Source organism: Sturnira hondurensis, unplaced genomic scaffold (genome assembly GCF_014824575.4).
Source record: "Sturnira hondurensis isolate 20B ecotype Veracruz unplaced genomic scaffold, ASM1482457v3 Scaffold0016587, whole genome shotgun sequence".
Lineage (NCBI taxonomy): Eukaryota > Metazoa > Chordata > Mammalia > Chiroptera > Phyllostomidae > Sturnira > Sturnira hondurensis.
In genome coordinates, this window is record NW_028089218.1 from 195,899 (window position 1) to 217,722 (window position 21,824).

The 21,824-nt window shown below is 45.7% G+C and overlaps 2 protein-coding genes and 1 pseudogene across 2 annotated transcripts in view; all 3 read left to right on the top strand.

The window, feature by feature from the left end:
* The window catches only part of ZMYND15 (zinc finger MYND-type containing 15), a 47,451-nt gene extending 30,144 nt beyond the window's left edge, over positions 1 to 17,307 (top strand). The window contains exon 14 of the mRNA XM_037066203.1: positions 17,239 to 17,307. The gene's annotated coding sequence lies outside the window, so the exon portion shown is untranslated. The remainder of the gene's footprint in view (positions 1 to 17,238) is intronic.
* LOC119001095 (dolichyl-diphosphooligosaccharide--protein glycosyltransferase subunit 4-like) lies at positions 9,305 to 9,872 on the top strand (annotated as a pseudogene).
* Positions 12,416 to 18,607, top strand: TM4SF5 (transmembrane 4 L six family member 5). Its single transcript, XM_037066212.1, has 5 exons — positions 12,416 to 12,775; positions 17,239 to 17,319; positions 17,744 to 17,883; positions 18,097 to 18,280; positions 18,358 to 18,607. Exons 1-5 carry the CDS (start codon positions 12,599 to 12,601, stop codon positions 18,370 to 18,372), a joined length of 597 nt encoding a protein of 198 aa, XP_036922107.1. The 5' UTR covers positions 12,416 to 12,598; the 3' UTR covers positions 18,373 to 18,607.
* Positions 18,608 to 21,824: the final 3,217 nt, after the last annotated feature.

A 21,824-nucleotide genomic window follows, 5' to 3' on the forward strand; every position in this document is an offset into this window, starting at 1 on the left:
TGACTGGTGTCCTTATAAAAAGAGGAAATTTGGACACAGACATGTACAGAGGGAAGATCATGTGATAACACAGGAAGAAGAATGCTATCTACAAGCCAAAAAAACCCAGCCCTGCTGACATCCTGACTGACCTTGGCCTTCTAGCCTCCAGAACTGTGTGAATAAATTTCTGTCGCTTAAGCCCCCCAGCCTGTGGTGCTTTGTTACGGCTTCCCTGGCAAACTATTACCGAAAATAACAAAGAGAAGGGGACCATTTGGCAAGCCCTCTCTCATCTTCCCACAGGGTGTCTCTAATGACCCTCTCCAGAGGAACTAATAGACTGGACAGAGCTTCTTGTGTTCTGTACTGCTATCTACTGTTCAGGGCTGCCATCTACTGGCAGCTCTTCCTTGCCTCTCAGTAGTCCCTAATTAGGAAGTGGTGACGGACACCTCTCCCTAATGCTCTCCCCTGCTCAGGATTCCTCCTTGCTAGCCTCCCCTGAAATGAATATATACTACATTAATAAGGAATTAAGCAGTCTTTAAAATTTTTTATTTATTGGCTTTTTGGGCAAGAAGGAGGCAGGGAGGGAGAGAGAGAAATATCAATTTATTGTTCCACTTATTTATGCATTCATTGGTTGCTTCTTGTATGTGCCCTGACTGGAGACTGAATCCACAATCTTGTCATATGGGGGCAATGCTCTAGCCAACTGAGTTACGCTGTCAGGGCAGGAGTTAAGCGATCTTGCCTGCCATGTTCAGATATCTTCTCCTGGTGGTGATGAGGAGAGAGATATTGGGCATGGAACTCCTGCTCTAGCAACTTTGTTTCTTTTCCCCATACTCACAGATGGCTCCTTATTCCTAATACTCTGCCTGTTTCTACAATTCTCTCCTAATCTCTGCTGAGTTGATGTCCTTTTCTCAGGAAGCATAACCAGTTCCTGTGTATGGGAAGAATCTATCCAATACCTTCTTGAGTCTTCCAAATATTGCAGCCAAATGCATTTCTCCCTCAGTATCTCAGTGTCTACTCACTACACATAGTAGAGGGTGATAGGGGACAGTGAGCTCTGGTCCCATGGTCTCCAGGTGTTTCAGCAGTGAGAGGGAAAAGGAAAGAAATGCTGAGAGTCTGTATCTGCAAGCTTTCTACTGAACAACCTGAACTCAAACACTCTTCCAAAGGATCATTTTCCTTCTAAGGACTATCTGAGGATTATTTTCCTTCTAAGGACTCCATTTGGTCCTCATTTGGGCCTTACTTCTCAGGAGCTGATAACTCTTGCCTTACCATGTGAAGAAAGCATTCGACTCCCTCTCCCACCCCAGATTGTACCATAAAACATCCTCAATGCAATCCTCTGAAAAGCATCACTCTTATTCCAAGATCTCCCTTCATACCTTTCACTTCCATGGTTTTGATGTCCTCACTTCAGGAGACAAAACCACTATCCATATCTTTACCCAAGCCCGAGATTAAGAAACATTCTTTGGTTTCCATTCAATCCAGCAGTAACACAGTGCCCCCCATACACATCCCCCTGTTCCACACCTACATTTCTCACCTGTGCCACTGTGATAGTCCCCTCTTCCATCCTTTCCCTCTACAATCACTTCCCTGGACACTACCAAAAAACATTTACAGGGAAACAACAGTAGAGTGGAAGAAGCTGAGCATCAAATCAATGATATGGAACATAAGGAAGGAAAAAACAACCAACCAGAACAACAAGTAAAAAGAATTTTAAAAAATGAGGATTGTGTAAGCAGCCTCTGGGACAACTTTCTTTGGAACAACTTCTGGGAAGTTTCCTGAAGAGTTTTTTTTTAATATTTTATTTATTTATGTTTAGAGGGGAAGGGAAGGAGAGAAGGAGAGAAATATCAATGTATGGTTGCCTCTTGTGAGTCCCCTGCTGGGAACTGGCCTGCAACCCAGGCATGTGCCCTGACTGGGAATCGAACCGTGATCATGTGGTTTGCAAGCCCGTGCTCAATCCATTGAGCTACACCAGCCAGTGCAGAGGGGTTTGGGTTTTTTTTTTTTTAAGTAAATGAAATTATGTCACTTTTTTGTTTAAAACCCCCAAAGTCTTCTAAATTGTTCACATGGCCCTACATGATCTAACCCCTGCCTACCCCTCTGTCCTCATCCTGAATCCCTCACCCCAATCCCATCATGCTGGCCTTCTTTTTTTCCCACAATGCCACTCTCCTCTCCTGGAGACTTTGCCTGTTCCACTCAGAACAAGCTCTCCCTCCAGCTCATTACATGGCTGCCATTCAGGCCACCTCACAGAGGCTCCCCTCTCTGAGTGGAGGCAACAGAGCACTATGGTCAACAACACAGACCCTGGAGCCACACTGCCTGGATTTAATTTTTAATTTTGTAATGATTTTAGAGAGAGAAACACTGAATTGTTATTCCATTTATTTATGCACTCACTGCTTGATTCTTGTATGTGCTTTGACTAAGGATCAAACCTACAACATCAGCATATCAAAACTATGCTTCAACAAAACTAGCTACCTGGCCAGGGCAGCCTATTCTTTCTTTTAAAAAAATATATTTTATTGATTATGCTATTACAATTGTCCCAATTTTTCCCCTTTCCTCCCCCTACCCAGCAGCCCCATTCACTCAGGCTATCCCCACAACTTAGTTCATGTCCATAGGTCATGCAGATAAGTTCTTTGGCTACTCCATTTCCTACACTGTACTTTGCATCCCCATCGCTATTCTGTAATTACCTACTTGTACTTCTTAATCTCCTCACCTCTTCACCCATTCCTTCCACACCTGCCTCCCGTCTGGCAACCATCAAAACACTCTCCAAAGGTGGCGGGGGCGGGGAACACTCTCTGTATCCATGATTCTGCCTCTGTTCTTCTTGTTTGCTTAGTTTGTTTTTTTAGATGCAATCATTGATAGATATGTATTTATTGCCATTTTATTGCTCATAGTTTTGATCTTCTTCTTTTTCTTAAATAAGGCCCTTTAACATTTTATATAATAATGGTTTGGTAACAATGAACTCCTTTAGTTTTTTCCTTGTCTGGGAAGCTCTTTATCTGCCCTTCCGTTCTAAATGATAGCTTTGCTGGGTAGAGCAATCTTGGCTGTAGGTCCCTGCTTCTCATGACTTTGAATATCTCTTGCCAATCCCTTCTAGCCTGCAAAGTTTCTTCTGAGAAGTCAGCTGACAGTCTTATGGGAACCCCTCTGTAGGTAAATAACTCCTTTTCTCTTGCTGCTTTCAAGGTTCTCTCTTTATCTTTAACCTTTAGCCTTTTAATTATGATGTGTCTTTTGTGGACCTCTTTGCATCCATCTTGTTTGGGACTCTCTGTGCTTGCTGGACTTGCATGTCTATTTTCTCCACCAAATTAGGGAAGTTTGCTTTCATTGTTTTTCCAAATAGATTTCCAATTCTTTGCTCTTTCTCTTCTGCTTCTGGCACCCTTATGATGCAAATGTTGGAATGCTTGAAGTTGTCCCAGAGGCTGCTTACACTATCCTCGGGTTTTTAAAATTCTTTTTATTTCTTGTTGTTCTGGCTGGTTGTTTTTTTGCTTCCTTGTGTTCCATATCATTGATTTAATTCTCATCTTCATCCACTCTACTGTTGTTTCCCTATAAATGTTTTTTATTTCAAATAGTGTATCCTTCATTTCTGACTGGATCTTTTTTATGCTGTTGAAGTCCTTGCTAAATTCTTTGAGCACCCTTATAAAGAGCATTTTGAATTATGCATCTGATAGGTTGCTTATCTCCATTTTGTTTAGTTCTTTTTCTGGAGTTTTGATCTACTCTTTCATTTGAGCCATGTTTCTTTGTCTCCTCATTTTGGCAGTCTTCCTGTGTTTGTGTCTATGTATTAGGGAAAGTTGCTATGACTCACTGTCTTGATAGTGTGGTCTAATGTAGTAGGTGTCCTGTAGGGTCCAGTGGCACAGCCTCCCCTATCACCCAAGATGGGTACTCTAGGTGTGCCCTTTGTGTGTGCTGAGTATACCCTCCTCTTGTATTTGAGCCTTGATTGTTGCTGACAAGTCAAGGGGAGGGATTTACCCAGGTTAGTCAACTGTAGGACTAGCTGTGACAACTGACCACCAACCTCTACCCTCTGTGGAGGATCAGCTGTGCAGGGACAGGATGTCAGTGCTCTGAAGTGGTCTGTAACTGTCCACTGGGTGTGCAGGCTATGGGGTTGCCTGGATGGCGCAGGCCAAGGTCAACCCCAACCTGTGTTTTCCCAGGGCCACCCTGCATGAGCTATAAAGCATTCTGAGATGGCTTCTACTTGTACTGGGCTAGGAGATTCCCAGGCAAAGCCAAGCTGTGAATCTAGCCTGGCTGCTGCTAGTGTCAGGCCTGGGTCCACTTAGCAAGAAGTACAGGGTTGTGGGGGGTGAGGCTTGGGGCTTACTAGGGTGGATTGTTCTTCCTTTTGTAGCATTTAGGAAGTTGTGAAGCATGAGCCAAGAGCAGCCATACACATATTTTGGGTGGGATGGAGTCTCAGGGGATCTCCAGAGTGGGGGCAAACATTGTTAGCCAGGTTGATGGAGTCTCAGATATGGCACCCACCTGCCAGCTCTGTGGTTCTGTTCTCTGGAGAGCAGAGCGGAAGGGCTCAGAAAAGGGACAATGGCCTCTGCCTGCCTTTCTGTCTGGGAGAAAGCTGTTCCCCAGCTCTCCCCTTGATTCAAGATACTTCAGTTCCTCCCTATATGCCACTGGTGCCTTTTAAGCTGCCACCCCAGTACTGGAGCTCAGAGGGAGGGAGTCTGAGTAAATTCATGTATGTGTGTTTTTTAAGGACAACTACTTGGGACTCCAGAAGTTTCTTTCACTGACTCAATCCCCACTGGTTTTTGTAGCCAGAAGTTATGGGGTCTTATCTTCCTGACACAGGAACCCTAGGTTGGGCAGCCTAGTGTGGGGCTGGGACTCCTCACTCCCAAGATATCCCTCCCAAATTTTTAAAATAAATTTATTTTTATTATTTTATTTATTTTATTTTAAATTTATTTAGCCTTGGCTGGTGTAGCTCAGTGGATTGAACATGGGCCTGCAAACCAAAGTTCACTGGTTTGACTCCCAGTCAGGGCACATGAATAGGTTGTGAGTCAGCTCCCCAGTAGGGAGAGTGCAAGAGGAAAACACACATTGCTGTTTCTCTACCTCTCTTTCTCTCTCCCTTGCCCTCTCTCTAAAAATAAATAAATAAAATATTTTATTTATTTATTTTTTAAAGATTTTATTTATTTATTTTTAGAGGGGAAAGGAAGGAGAGAGAGAGAGAAATATCAATGTATGGTTGCCTCTGGTGTATCCCCTGCCAGGAACTGGCCTGCAACCCAGGCAGGTGCCCTGATTGGGAATCGAACCACGATCCTGTGGTTCGCAGGCCCGTGCTCAATCCACTCAGCCACACCAGCCAGGGCTTATTTTTTAATACATTTTATTGATTATACCATTACACTTGTTCTATTCCCCCCTTTCATTCACCTCCACCCTGCACACCTCCTCCCCCACCATTCCCCCCTTTAGTTTATGATCACATGTCTCAAGTTCATTAGATTCTATATTTCCCCTACTATTCCTGCCCTCTCCCCTATCTATTTTCTACCTACTGTCTATGCTATTTTCTGTACCTTCTCCCCCCTTCTCCTCCTCCCACTCCCCTGTTGCTAACCCTCCATGTGTTCTTCATTTCTATGGTTCCACTCCTGATCTAGCTGTCCTCTTAGTTTGCTTTTGTTTTAGGTGTGGTTGTTAGTAACTGTGAGTTTGCTGTCCTTTCACTGTTCTTCTTTTTCTTATATAAGTCCCTTTAACATTTCATACAATAAGGGCTTGGTGATGATGAACTCCTTGAACTTGATCTTATCTGAGAAGCACTTTATCTGTCCTTCCATTCTAAATGAAAGTTTTGCTGGATAAAGCAATCTTGGCTGTAGGTCTTTGGATTTCATGACTTGGAATACTTCTTTCCAGCTCCTTCTTGCCTGTAAGGTCTCTTTTGAGAAATCCACTGACAGTCTGATGGGCACTCCTTTGTAGGTGACTGTCCCCTTTTCTCTTGCTGCTTCTAGGATTCTCTCCTTCATTTTAATCTTGGCTAATGTAATGATGATGTGCCTTGGTGTGTTCCTTCTTGGGTCCAACTTCTTTGGGACTCTCTGAGCTTCCTGGATTTCCTGGAAGTCTATTTCCTTTTCCAGACTGGGGAAGTTCTCCTTTATTATTTGTTCAAATAAGTGTTCCACTCGTGGCTGTTTCCTTCCCCCTTCTGGTACCCCTATAATTTGGATGTTGGAACATTTAAAGATGTCCAGGAGGTTCCTAAGCCTCTCCTCATTTTTTGGAATTCTTGTTTCTTTATTCTTTTCTGGCTGGATGTTTCATTCTTCCTTCTGGTCCACTCCCTTGATTTGAGTCCCAGTTTCCTTTCCATCACTATTGGTTTCCTGTGTATTTCCCTTCATTTCAATTAGTTTAGCCTTCATATCTTCCTCTAATTTGTGACTATAATCAACCAGTTCTGTGAGCATCCTGATCACCAGTGTTTTGAACTGTGCATCTGAGAGGTTCGCTATCTCTTGGTCACTTAGAAGAATTGACTCTGGGGCTTTGAGCTGTTTTTCTGCTTGAGCCATAATGTTTGGTCTGTTTACACCTGTTACATATGAGGGGCGGAGCCTTAGGTGTTCACCAGGGCAGGGCAACCCAAGTTGCTGGGTTGTGACCCTGTATGTGGGGGTGGGGTCTGAGAGGGAATAAAGTGGCATTTTGCCCCACTTTCTGTTGCACCTCAGTCCCTTCCGCTGCTCCCCAAGTGAACGGGGTCTTTCTGGTGCTGATTCTCATGTGGGTGGGCTTGTGTGCATTCTAGGACCCTGTGGGTCTCTCCAACGAACTTTCCTGTGAGGGTTGAAGTCTCTCCCTGTGCCTCAACACCCACAAGTGTTTTCAATCAGTGTTTTGAGGCTTTATTTCCCATCACTAGGACCCTGGGTTGCGAGATCCATTTAGCTCTCCAGTTATCTGCCCGTGCACGTGGGACCTCTGCTTGAGCAGACAGCCACCTTGCACACGGTGCCCCGCTTCTCAGTCACTGCCTCACTGGGTTTTCCTGTTGCCACCCATGCCCAGGGTCTGCCAGCTGCCACCGGGGTGCCCAGGGTCTGCCCTATGCCGCTTTGTGCATCTGGGGTGCCTTGCATACCCGGTGTTACCACTTCCTGTGCTGCAATCCCTCTCCACTAGGCTGCCTGACTGTGCCCTGCCTACTGGTCTGGATTAATGTGTCTATTTTAACTCCTTAGTTGTTGGAATTCATACCTCCATCTTGGGGGAAGTCCATAAATAAAATATTTTTTAAAAATATTTTGCGAGACTTCCGGCCAAGATGGAGGCATAGGTAGACACATTGTGCCTCCTCAAACAACCAAAATAAGAACAATTCAGAAACAAAGTAACAGGCAAGAAGGGGCTGGAAAGAAGTATTCCAAGTCATGAAAGACAAGAACCTACTTCCAAGATTGCTCTATCCAGCAAAGCTTTCATTTACAATGGAAGAGCAGATAAAGTGCTTCTCAGATAAGGTCAAGTTGAAGGAGTTCATCATCACCAAGCCTTTATTTTATGAAATGTTAAAGGGACTTATCTAAGGAAAAGAAGATAAATAATACGTATACTAAATGACAGCAAACTCACAATTACTAACAACCACACCTAAAATAAAAACAAACTAAGCAAACAACTAGAACAGGAAGAGAAGCACAGAAATGGAGTTCACATGCAGGGTTAGCAACAGGGGAGTTGGGGGGCGGGGAAGGTATAGAGAATAAGTAGCATAGATGGCAGGCAGAAAATAGACAGGGGGAGGGCAAGGATAGTATGAGAAATGTAAAAGCTAAAGAACTTATGACACATGGACATGAACTAAAGGAGGGGAATGTGGGAGGGAGAGGGTGTGCAGGGTGGAGGGGAATGAAGGGGGGAAATGGGACAACTGTAATAACATAATCAATAAAATATATTAAAAAATAGGATTCACAACCTAAAAATTTTTTTATTTATTTACTTTTAGACAGAGGGGAAGGGAGGGAGAAAGAAAGGGAGAGAAACATTGTGGCTTTTACTCACTCCATTCTTTCATATTTTCCTGGATTTTGGGCCATCTTTTCCTCTGATAACTCAGGTTGCCTCACAGTCATGTTTCCCAAGAATAAACATCCAATTTGTTTATCAGTCATCATTAAGTGAGGTACCTTTCCTGGGCAGAGCTCTTCTCAAGCTGCCTCATAGGTCTCAGGCTATGGGTTAGCTACTCATTCCTAGATTGATCAGCTATGGACTAGATAATGAGTTCTGTGTCAGCCAACTATGGCTGTAAAACCAAAAAAAAAACAAAAACCAACCCACAAAGCCTTAGTGACATATAAATATTTCTCAAGGATTCTAAGCGCTTATTTTATTCATACATGTATGGGTTGGTTAGAGGTCCCCAACACAGGTTGGGATCTGATCTGAGCCTTTCCCTTGTATCTCTCACTTTCCTTTTACCAGTGGCTAACTTGGGCATGTTCCTTCCATGGCAGTAATAGGGCACAAGATGTCAAGTAGCAATATACAATGCTCCTTAAGGCCTGGTCTCAGAACTGGGATATTGTTGCTTCTGCCCACATTTCATTGTGTCCATATGGTTGGAGGTACAGGCTACCTCTAGTGGGAGGGACAATAAAATGTCATAGCAAAGGGCATGAAGGATTGAAGAACTGAAGCAGATAGTTCAATTTTTACCACAAGATCACATGGTCATATAGTCAAAAGCTATAAAGCTAATAAGAATGGCAAATCATCATTACAGGCCCCCACAAAGGAAGTTGCAGGAATTATGATAGTCTAAGCCTTCTCAGAGAGAGGGAAGGTAAGAAGTTAAAGGATGCTTTTGCAACATTTACAAGTATCCACTACCTGGATTTAAAATATGCCTCTGCCCTGACTGGTGTGGCTTAGTGGTTTGAGTACCAGCCTATAAACCAAAGATCTCAAGTTTGACTCCCAATCAGGGCAGGTGTCTGGGTTGTAGGCCAGGTCCCCAGCTGAGAGCATGCAAAAGGCAACTGGTTGATGTATTTCATATATTGATGTTTCTCTTTGTCTCTCTTTTCTCCCTCCCTTCCCACTTCTCTAAAAATAAATAAATAAAATATTTAAACTATCTCCTCTAAAACACAAGAGCATGTAAAAAAAACCTCATGAGACAGAAAATTTAATGAAATGAGATATCAGAAACAACATGGAGCCCTGGCCAGTATGGAGCCCTGGCCAGTGTTGTTAGAGCATTGTCCTGCACATGGAAAGGCTAAAGATTCAATCCTCAGTCAGGGAGGTTTCTCTCTCACATCTGTCCCTGCCTCAACCTTTACTATTTCTCTAAAAGCAATGAAGAAATGTCCTTGGGTGAGGATTTAAAAAAAACCACGGAGCTCCTACCTGGAGCTACTGCACAGACCATGCTAGAGCAGAGCCCAGCTGCTCAGGATAATTACAGATGTGCAGCTCACCATCTTTGCCAATATGCTGGGAGTATAGCTCTTCCTGCTTGTCTTCTTTATCTATCACTACATGGTCGTGGTTGTCAACAGTCTCAAGAAGCAGGAATGAAAGTGGCAATTTCTCCACCCCAGGGTTCCAGGACATAGCCTGAGGTAAAATGGAGGGTGTGAGGGGCCTTCACACTTCACTTCATCCCTTCTACCCATCAAACATATAAAGCAGCTACACCTAGATTTTTCCCCCCAAAAATGTATTTCCTCAGAGTCTTCCTTAACCTTTAGGAACAAGAAGCTGCCACTGAGTAGGGCCCTGTATAGAAGTTGCTTTCTTTTCTACTCCCTCCCCCAGATGTAAAAAGATAGATTTTTAGTGGACCCCCCAAAATGGAAAATTTTTTAATGCATTAAGCAATCCAACAGAAGCAGATAAAATATTGGTCATTACAATAACGGCCAATCAGAGGCAGATAGTTGGGGGAGGTTCAACGTGTATTCAGGTATCCTCTTTCACAAATAAGAGAGAGGAACAGCTTCTCTCTCTCATAAATAGTAAAAATTCCTCTAAGGTTCCGGTATTCATTTTGAGGGTTAAGCTTTCCCCATTTTCCGTGTCTCTGTAATGGTTTGAGTGGGCTGCTTGGACAGGCTACAGCAGTGGCCACTGGCTGGATACCACTTTCTGTGTGACACTGTCATCACATGCCTTCTGAAGTCTTGCAGCACTTCCTGCCGCCCTCATCTCTTTTGTGCTACTACCACATCCCATGTGGGCCTTCACTCTCCTTTTGCTCCCACAGCCCCTATATGAGCCTCATCTGTACAACTTGGAACCCCCGCTATCTCCAGAGCAAGGCCTTGTCCACTGCAAGGGCTTAATGAATTAATCTGTATCAAAATAGACTCTATGTTTTAGCTGACAGAAACACAATTCAAACTGGTTCTCATAATCAAAACTTTCCCAGAGACTTCAGGCATAGCTGAATCTGCACATTCAGTTCATGTCATCAAGACTTAGTGTCTTCCCATCCTTTGATTATTCTTTCTTCTGGATTGACTTCACTCTCCAACAGGCAATATGCTACCAGCAACTTCAGGGTCACAACAAAAACAGAACTCCTTTGACCTTAGATTGCCAACCACAAAAACCAGAAAGTGACTCTTGGGGGAGGGGCTGGGATCATGTGGCCAAGTCAAACACTATGGCCAAAGGATGGAATGCTCTATTAATCAGGCTTTACTAGAGAGCCCACCCTGAGAGACAGATGGTGGCTTCAATAGGAGGAGGGTTTGATAAACAAATATGGAGAAGAAATGAAAGAACAATGAACATCCACTACCATCTTCTTAGTTTCTTTCCAGGAAACCTCCCTCTTGTGGGACTAATAGAAATTATAATGCCACCATACATTTGCTTAGCACATCCTAGTACAAAGTACAATACTTCTCACATTGTCTTATTTAATCCTCACAAAAAGCCCATGAGCCTAGTGCCCCACTATACCCTTTATATAGATATGGCAACTGAGACTCAGAGAACTTAGTGAGGCATAAAAAAGATCCAGTCAGAAATGAAGGATACACTATTTGAAATAAAAAACATTTATAGGGAAACAACAGTAGAGTGGATGAAGATGAGAATTAAATCAATGATATGGAACACAAGGAAGCAAAAAAACAACCAGCCAGAACAACAAGAAATAAAAAGAATTTTAAAAACCCGAGGATAGTGTAAGCAGCCTCTGGGACAACTTCAAGCATTCCAACATTTGCATCATAAGGGTGCCAGAAGCAGAAGAGAAAGAGCAAAGAATTGGAAATCTATTTGGAAAAACAATGAAAGCAAACTTCCCTAATTTGGTGGAGAAAATAGACATGCAAGTCCAGCAAGCACAGAGAGTCCCAAACAAGATGGATGCAAAGAGGTCCACAAAAGACACATCATAATTAAAAGGCTAAAGGTTAAAGATAAAGAGAGAACCTTGAAAGCAGCAAGAGAAAAGGAGTTATTTACCTACAGAGGGGTTCCCATAAGACTGTCAGCTGACTTCTCAGAAGAAACTTTGCAGGCTAGAAGGGATTGGCAAGAGATATTCAAAGTCATGAGAAGCAGGGACCTACAGCCAAGATTGCTCTACCCAGCAAAGCTATCATTTAGAACGGAAGGGCAGATAAAGAGCTTCCCAGACAAGGAAAAAACTAAAGGAGTTCATTGTTACCAAACCATTATTATATAAAATGTTAAAGGGCCTTATTTAAGAAAAAGAAGAAGATCAAAACTATGAGCAATAAAATGGCAATAAATACATATCTATCAATGATTGCATCTAAAAAAACAAACTAAGCAAACAAGAAGAACAGAGGCAGAATCATGGATACAGAGAGTGTTCCCCGCCCCCGCCACCTTTGGAGAGTGTTTTGATGGTTGCCAGACGGGAGGCAGGTGTGGAAGGAATGGGTGAAGAGGTGAGGAGATTAAGAAGTACAAGTAGGTAATTACAGAATAGCGATGGGGATGCAAAGTACAGTGTAGGAAATGGAGTAGCCAAAGAACTTATCTGCATGACCTATGGACATGAACAAAAGTGTGGGGATACATGAACAAAAGCCTGAGTGAATGGGGCTGCTGGGTAGGGGGGGGGGAGGAGGAAAAATTGGGACAACTGTAATAGTATAATCAATAAAATAAAATAAAATAAAATAAAATAAATCAAGAGGCTTAAGTCACAAAACAGGTAAGCAACAACCAGATAGGCTGAGGAGAGGTGTGTGCAGAAAAAAAGAGGAAGAACACACTGACCCATGGCAACTCCCTCTGTGTCAAGCTCCCCGACCTTCTCCACCACATCCTCCCCTTCACCTCACGACAAGCAGCCCCTCCACCTCCTCTTTGCCTGTGTCTCCCTGCTTCTCTCCTTCATCATTGATCTTGCTGGTCTGGTTTCTGCCACACCTCTTTCATGACCTTTGCTCCTTGCTCCGGGCTTGTTTTCCTGTCCACCTAGCCTGGGGCTCACTTTCACTCACTGCCTGTCACCATGTGCACAGGGAAGTGTGCCCGCTTTGTGGGGCTCTCCCTCATCTCCCTCTCCCTGATCTGCATCTTGGCCAACACCCTCCTGCTGGTGCCTAATGGGGAGACCACTTGGACCAACTCTGACAACCTCAGCTTGCAAGTCTGGCTCATGGCTGGCTTCATCGGCGGGGGACTGATGGTGAGAAGGGTAGCGAGGGAGAGGTTGTAGGGGTAGGGGACTGGGCACCACTCTAGGTGGTTCTGAACAGGAGGGAGAGGGAGAGGGGGAAAAGCACAGCTGCCTGGGAAGGGTTGGTGTGGTGCAGTGGAGACCTGTGGTCCCCTGAATCTGCTCCCCAACACTGATCACTGTGTGGACGTGCTGGAGGAGCCCCAGAGTCCTAAGCTGAATGTCTAAGGGGAACACCAAGGAAGGGAGTCTCACTGCTCTAAGAAGCTTCCCTTATGGGAAAGGAGAATGTCCTACCTGCCCTTCTCCATCCCCATGGCTGAGCAGATGCTGGGAACACCACCCTACAAGAGTTGAGGAAAAAGGAACAGCTGATTGTGTGGGAGGTTATCAGGGCAAGATAAGAATCAGCTTGGAGGATCGGGTGTTTGCCAATGTCTGGAGCCAGGGAGTAGTCACCAATCAGTCAATCTACTTCCCAGCTTGGTGTCACCCTCCCCGGCTTCCCTGTCTTTTCACTCTCAGCCCACATTTTTGGATGCTCCCCTTAGTGCTCAGAGCTAAGAATAAACTCAAACCTAGGTCAGAATAGTAGAGAAGGTGCTCCCGCATCTTCCTGGAGACTAGAATCTATCAGGAAATGTGGGAGACTTGGAGACACCAGTTTTCCGGACTTCCTAACTCCCATCCTCCAACTGCCTCTCCATTTAGAGAAACTTCTGGAAGGTCTAGTTAGTTTAACGTCTTCATAGGATAAAGACAAAAGATCTACACAGCACAGTTCCACACTTTTCAGGAGAGCTGACTGACAAAATTCTCTGAGAGAGGTCTCCTCTTCATCTCTTTCATAGGTCCTACCTTCTCTCCTTTATCCAACAGTCTCCCCTTATCCTCTGAGATCTTTGCTCCTACTCCCCTCCCACATGGATTCATAGCTGTTGGACTCTATCTCTCTGACCTCAACTCTACCTCACACTCATCCCAGGCCTACACACTCACATCATGCCTTTCTTCAGCATAAACCACCCCCACCTCCCTACAATGTTAGATTGTAGGGAGACTACAATGTATGCTGCTGCTTAGCAGTCTGCTTCAGGGGAGATCCCTGAGGATGTCCTCTCAGCATGCTCATTCCCAGCTGCCTCCCTCCCATCTCCATGCCCTGAGTCACTCTTATGGCCTTTTTCAAACCTGTTCACATGGTTTGAGGTATGCCACAGGGACACAGACAAGGTTCTTGCTCTCCCTGAAGCTGCTGTTCCTGCTGGGGAGACAGAAAATATCAAAGAAGCAAGAATGTCCACCTCATTACCTCAGGTACATTACATTACCCTGGCTGTTGTGTGCCCATCACTAGACCAGTGCCTTACACTTAAGAGACACTTGAACAAAGTAAGTAAACGATCAAGATGATTTCAGGTAGAAGTAGGTATCATCAATAAAACAAAGCAGTGACCTGGCTGGGGAGCTCAGTTGGTTAGAGCATCCTCCCAATATGCCAAGGTTGTGGGTTGGATCCCTAGTCAGGGCACGTACAAAAATCAATCAATGAATGTATAAATAAGTGGGACAACAAATCAATATTTCTCTTTCTCTTTCTTCCCCCCTCTCTAAATGCAATAAATAAGAAAATAAAAAATAATTTTAAAAGTAGGGTGCTGTGATTAAGAGCTCCTAGGGCAAGGTTGGGGGCCACTTCTCACAGTGTTCTCAAGGAAGGCTTCAGTGAAGCAATGTCTGAACTGAGACCCCTTCCCCCCCAAAAGAATCAGTACTGCAGACAAGGTGACTGATCAATACAAAGCCTAAGGCAGGAACAGGCTTGCATATCAGAGGATCACATAGGAGGTTAGTGCAGCTAAGGTTTAATGAGATGAGATCTTGGGTAGATAGAAGCCAGAGCATGTACACTTTTGAAAGCCACAGGAGAAATGTGAATTTTTTAATAAGTACAACAGAAAACTATTGAAGAACTTGCTACTTTTTTAATGAACTTTTTAAACTTGTTTTTGAACTTTTATTTAAGTCAGACAAATGCCCAGATCCTTAGTGTACAGCTCGGTGAATTTTTACAAAGTGAACATACCCACATACTCAGTACTCAGATCAAGATACAGGTCATTACCAGAATCCCAGATGTGCCTCCCACCAGACACCACCTGCCACTGACAAGAGTCCCAACTCTCCTGGTTTCTGCCCCATAGATTAGGATTGCCTGTTTGGTACTTTATATAAATGGAATCATACAGTACACGCATGTTTGTGTCTGGCTTCTTGAGCTCAACATTATGTTTGTGAGGCTCATCGGTATTATTACATGTGGTCCAACGTATGAATATGCCATAATTTAAATACTCTACTGTTGATCAACATTTGGATAGTTTCCAACTTGGTTTTATTACAAATAATGCTGCTATAAATATTCCTATAATTGTACTCAGGTGAATAAATGTTTGAATTTCTGTTGGATGTGTACCTAGGAGTAAAACTGCTGGTTCTTAAGGCGTACAAATATTCAGGGCTACTAAATATTACCAGAGTTTCCTGAAGCTCTCACACTAAATCCGTTTCCATTAGCAAAGTATGAAAGTTCCAATTGCTCAGTATTCCGTTGGATTTAAAAAGATCCCTCTGGTAGCTTATGTGGGGAATGGATAGTAGGTGGTCAACAGTGCATTCAGAAAGACCAGATGGAGGTCACTGCAGTTGTCCAGGAGAAATGATAATGGCTTGAACTAGGCCAGTGGCCATAGAGATGGGGAAGAGTAAGCAGAGTTGAGCTATAAACTTAGCATTTCCTCCTGCATTTACAGTTACCCATCTCTTTTCATTAAGATGGGTATACAGAGAGGGAAACAGAGAAGTTCAGATAACAAAAAGAAAAAAAAAACACTTTGACCTAAAAAAACCCCACCTGAAATAGGTAGTTCATTCAAAACTGGTAGATCCAAAAGGCAGTCTAGGTGTCTAGGAGCTTCCCACTAAGTGCGCTAACCAGAGGCAAAGCCAGAGGGTGACAACTCGCCCCAGACCTGCCATGAAACATGGAGGAGGGGAGAGTATCTGGTGAAAAGTCCATTCAACTCTGCAGGTGTTTCTGTGAGACTGAGGTGAGTGATATAACTGAACTAAAACTTTCAGCCCCTCCCCTGGAGAAAAATAAAATGCTGCTTGTGTGTTGTGAGTCAGACAAGGTGCACAGGGAGGCAAAGATCAAGACAGCTGTGAAATTCCAGAGATGGGAGGTAGGCAAACAGTGCAACAAAGATAAGGCTGGAGCCAAGATGAGGAGCCTCAAATGCCTGGCCAGAGTTGAGTTTTGATGGGCTACTCTTTGAGGAGACTCTAAAGGATGTGAGCATACAAAAGACTATTTGAAAGTTAAATTTAATTCGGGTGGTAGCATGTAGGATGGAGTGTAGAGTGGCCTGGAGCAAGAGATACTACAGGACTCTAGTAGGGAGTCTGAAAATATCATCGTTGTGGGAGGTGACTAGGGATTGACCGCAAAAGAAAAAGAAAGAACTGACAAACTCAAGAGCCATTGAAGAAAAGTTGAGAAGACTTGAGGTCTGGCTGAGTGTAAAGGATTCAAGGTTTCCAGGCTGGGTGAATATTCAGGAGGATATCTCCACTGATGAAGACCCGAAAGTCAAAGGGAGATGATTTGGGGAAATAAATTGTGAGGACAGTATGAGGCTGGATGAATTTGAGCTAAAACCAAGACATTCAAGTGACATATCCTTTGGGCAGTTAGATTTGAATCTGGAGGCATGACTTAGGAGATGGCTATTGGCAGAGGGAGAAGCTGATGCCCTGGAAAGGATGGCTCTGTGAGGAAGGCCACAGGGAGAAAGAAAGAGAAAGGACCAGGACTGTGTCTTGGGGATCCTCACACTTCCCATCAGAGAGCCTCCACAAACATGCTCCTACCCTTCACCATGATCCCAAACATTCCAACACCACTATTCCTTCCTGCTGCTGAGGGAATAGCTATTGAGCATTAACTCTGAGTTAGTCTTGACATCAAGTTGACCTGATCCCAAATCATGGGATCAACACTGGGAGATGGGCCATGCAGAACCATTTTGACCATGACCATCCTTTGACCATGCAGAGGACAAAACAGACCCTGAGAGATGAATCAATTTATAGAGTGTGCAGTGCACAGGGGTTGACATTAAACCCAAGCTTCCTGACTCCCATACGTATTAGCTTGGTACCTAACATGTACCAAGATTTATTGGGAATGCAATGATATTAGGCTCTACCCTTCTGGAGACTACAATCCTGTCAGAGATAAGTAGGCACATAAATTTTGATTAATTGAGAAAGGGCTCCAGGAGAGGTACAGATAAGGTCCAAAGGGCTGAGGACCTCACAGGCAGGTTCCAGGAGGAGGTAAGCACTGAGGCAAATAAGGTCTTGAGGATCTGGAGGAACTGCCCCTCACACTGACTCTTGTTCCACAGGTACTGTGTCCGGGAATTGCAGCCGTTCGAGCAGGGGGCAAGGGCTGCTGCGGTGCAGGCTGCTGTGGAAATCGCTGCAGGGTAAGATCCAAATTAAGACGGCATTCAGGAATGGTCTTTGAACAGGTCTACGAAGAGCCAACCAGCAGCGATGGTCTTTGAACAGGTCTACGAAAAGCCAACCAGCAGCGTGGCTTTAGCCAGGGCTCCCTCTTCCCAGCTAAACTAGCTCCTCTGCAGAATCCTAGGATCCATCTCTGCCCCTCCTTCCCCGCATCCCACGTACTGGGCCGATCTCAGGCCTCAATGGGCCTGATCAGAGGGGACTACTAGGTCCATGAACCTCTGCAGCCGCTGGCTCTCAGGGTTGTCCTAACTCCAAGCATTGGGGGTTGATTTTGACGGGGAGTATGTCTCTGCGCGACTGGGGGTGGGGGGGTGGGGGGTAGACGAAGAGCTAGGGAAATGGCGCCTCCCCTCGCCTCTCCTTCCACTCTGCATCCAGATGCTGCGCTCGGTCTTCTGCTCCGCGTTCGGGGTGCTTGGTGCCATCTACTGTCTCTCAGTATCCGGAGCCGCGCTCCAGATTGGGCCCAGATGCTCGATAGACGGCACCGAATGGAACTACCCCTTCCAGGACACCTCGTAAGGCTGGGCAGTTCCCGCGCCCTCCCGGTCCCACCCTGTGCCTCTCCAGACGTAGACCCGGAACCGGGGCGGACTCGCCTTCCAGATCTTCCTCCGCGCGGGTCGAGCCAGTCGTTCGCAGCGCACCCTCGGCGCGTGCGCCGGCCAGGGAACAGGGAGGGGGCTCTCCGCGAGACCGCCGTCTCTCACGTGACCTTGTGTGGTCCACAGAGGCTCTTACTTGTTTAACGATACCCAGTGGAGTTTGTGCAAGGAACCGCCGAATGTGGTCACCTGGAATGTGACGCTCTTCTCTCTGCTGGTGGCGGCCTCGAGCCTGGAGCTCCTGCTGTGTGGGCTGCAGGTGGTGAACGCGACCGTTGGTGTCTTCTGCGGCGACTGCAGGAAGAAGGAGGTGGGACGGAGTGCGGAGGAGCTTTAGGGGGCACCTACTTGCTCCCTGGCTGCATTCTCACGTTCTCTTTTCCGCAGGGCGCCCCTCGCTGAGGCTGCGCTGACCCCGATGCTCACTGATGGACGCCCGCCTGGACGCCCCTGCCCTAGCATAAATGAGCTCTGTTGAGCATCTCAGATTGTGCCCTATATGAGGAGCGTCCGAAGGCCCCCAGACACGCTGGGGCTTGGAGCTCTCTTGTATGGGACCCCTGCACTCTACTTATTTTCTTAGCAAATAGTTATTGAGCGATTAGCATGCCCTGGAAATAAAATGTTAGTAAGACAGGCAGCCTCTGTGTTTTCAAATACTTTAACATTCCAGGGTGGGAGATGGGCAACTTTAAGAGGCAAAAGATCAATTGGTGATAAAGTTTTTAAAAACAGATTGATAATGGGGTAGATATTGACTGGTGGAGTCTTTTTTAAGTAAGATAAATCCGAGAAAGTGAAATTAGAGCTGACATTTGGTAATGGACTAACCATCTGGGTCGCTGAGGAACTTTAGGCAGAGAGAACACCAAGGACAGAGACCCTAAGTGGGAATCATTAAATGGAAAAGCCAGTGTTTGAGTTTTGTACTGGGGATGGAGGGGAGGGAACTATGGAAAAGACGTATTAACCAGTTAAGCTCTAGGAAAATGAAGCCTGAAGGTGTTGTAACATGTCACCTCTTAATTTTTTAGAAGTTCTTTAATCTGACCGAGGTCACTGGTGGTTCTGAAGAGAAACAACCCAGGCATTTAATGGGGATGGGGTGATTGCAAACGCCCTCAGAAAGCCAGGGATGTCCTGAACTTGTCCGTAAAATTGTGTTTAAGAGCGTTTTTCTGGACTGTGTTTCCGTAACTTTCAGTAGCCCGCCATGGGCTCCTGAGCAGAAACCTGAATTTCAGCCTGGCCCAAAGCTAGGTTAGGAGGAAGACTAGGAGGCACAGTTTCCTACCCCTAAAACGAGCGAGACCAAAGCCAGGACAGAGAGAGAAGTGGGGTGGGGGAGAAGGCAGCGAAGGTGTCGATGGCGACAGCAGAAAAAACCAACGTTGTTAACCACTGTGTCATCGCGGCGGCCTCTAGGCAGCACGATCTTGATCTGAACGCCGCACATGCCTTTAGGACGTGGCTCACTCCAGTTTCCAAAGTCTCCCCGGCCAGAGCAGGCCCTTCCAGCTCTGTGCCATCCGAGCAGCGGAAACGTGTGTTGTTTGCAGCCCTGTTGTCCCCAGGGGTCGTGGGTGCCTTCACGAGAAAGGAGAAAGCCACAAGAAAGTGGCCTTTGGGACACCACATCGGTTTGCTCCATGTGCCCCACTGTCGAGGGAAAGGGAGACTCACTGGCTCTGCGGGCGCCCCTTACCCTTCTCCCTCCCGACCCAGTCCATGGGACTTTCCAGCCACGCGCTACACAGCCTCCGAGGGTTGGGTCTAATAACCTGACATACACCGAAGTGCGGATGGGACGTTTACCATCTACTCCCAGGTCTAAAGGGCCCCACAGCTCTGGAGGAAACTGCCAGCTTGAGGGGGGGGGCGGTGTTTGTAACAGAGGGTAAGGGCAAACCCCACCCCAGGGGATCATTGGCTCCTGCCCCCACCCCCTTCCACACTGGAACTCCACTATTGAGTGTTGCTTTGCTTTCCCATGGGTGCAGAGCAGCCTGATCCCATTCACTGCTGTGTAGTGTAGTTGCCAGGAATGCCTTGGGGGGCGTGGGCGGGGTGGGGGAAGGGGGCGGGGATCCACCTTGGGGGAGAGAAGAGAGGTTAAGACAAGTCAGAAGACTACCAAACTAATTTTTTTTTTACAAATAAGCATTGAATACATTCTTTTTCATTTATAACTGAATGAAATTAGTTGGTGTTTTGAAAATAAACTTGGTGAGCCCTGGCAGGATAGCTGAGTTGGTTAGTCTTCCCAATATGCTGAGGTTGCAGGCTGATCCCCCGTCAGGGCACATTCAAGAAGCAACCAATAAATGTGTAGTAAGTGGAATGACAAATCGATGTTTCCCTCTCTTAGTCTTCCCTTTCTTCCCTTCCCTCCCTCCATCTCTCTCTCCCTCCCTTCCTCAGTCTCTTTCTCTCTCTCCCTCTTCCTTCCTCTCCCTTGTTCCTGTTCTCCTTTTAACATTAGTAAATAAAAATAAAATAAACTTGGGAGGCCAGAGCCTGTAGCTCGTGGAACTTTATGCCTTTAATAAACATATTTAAAATATTAATAACTCATTTAAGAATGGGCCCTGGCTGGTGTGGCCCAGCAGACTGAGCACTGCCCTGCGAGCCAAAGGGTCCTGGTGGATTCCCAGTTGGGGCACATGTTTGGGTTGCAGGCCAGGTCCCCGGTGGGGGGCACATAAGAGGCAACCACACATTGATGTTACTCTCCCTCTCTTTCTCCCTCCCTTTCTCTTTGTCTAAAAATAAATAGACTTCCGCCAAGATGGAGGCATAGGTGGAAACACTGTGCCTTCTCCCACAACCAAGTTTGAATACAACAAAGGTTTGGAGAACAAAGACACAGTCAAAGAACAGAAAACTGAACTATCCGGAAGTCCGACAATAACGAACCTTTCAACCGGGATGGTAAGAGGGGCGGAGCCAGCAGCAGAGCAGGGTCGGGCCTGAAAGATCCCCCCACCTAGGCGCTTGGTAGCCTGAACGCAGTCAGGGTGTGGGACAGACTGACCGTGGTCACACATTCTCGCACAGTGAGACGGACCACGCAGGCCCCAGAGGGCAAATCCAGTGGTGGAGGGCTGACAGCGGTGGCACACTCGCGTGCAGTGGGACAAAACGCGCAGGCCCCGGTGACGGTGGCAGCTGTGGCACATGGGGCGCTTGCGGTGGGAGGCGGCAGATGGGACGCCATTGCTCTTCTTTGACCCCCACCCCCACATACAGAGTCACAGCCTAGCGACTGAGTTGCCCTGCTCTGGTGAACACCTAGGGCTCCGATCCTGCTACGTAACAGGCACGAACATCCCAAAAGATGGCTCAAGAAGAACTCAAAGTCCCAGAGCCAAAAACTCTAAGTGACCAAGAGATTGCCAGCCTCTTAGATGCACAGTTCAAGACACTGTTTATCAGGATGCTCAAGAACTGGTTGATTATAGTCACAAATTAGAGGAACATATGAAGGCTAAACTAATTGAAATGAAGGGAAATACACAGGAAACCAATAGTGATGGAAAGGAAACTGGGACTCAAATCAATGGAATGGACCAGAAGGAAGAATGAAACATCCAGCCAGAAAAGAATAAAGAAACAAGAATTAAAAAAAATGAGGAGAGGCTTAGGAACCTCCAGGACATCTTTAAATGTTCCAACATCCAAATTATAGGGGTACCAGAAGGGGGAAAGAAACAGCCACTAATGGAACACTTATTTGAACAAATAATAAAGGAGAACTTCCCCAGTCTGGAAAAGGAAATAGACTTCCAGGAAATCCAGGAAGCTCAGAGAGTCCCAAAGAAGTTGGACCCAAGAAGGAACACACCAAGGCACAT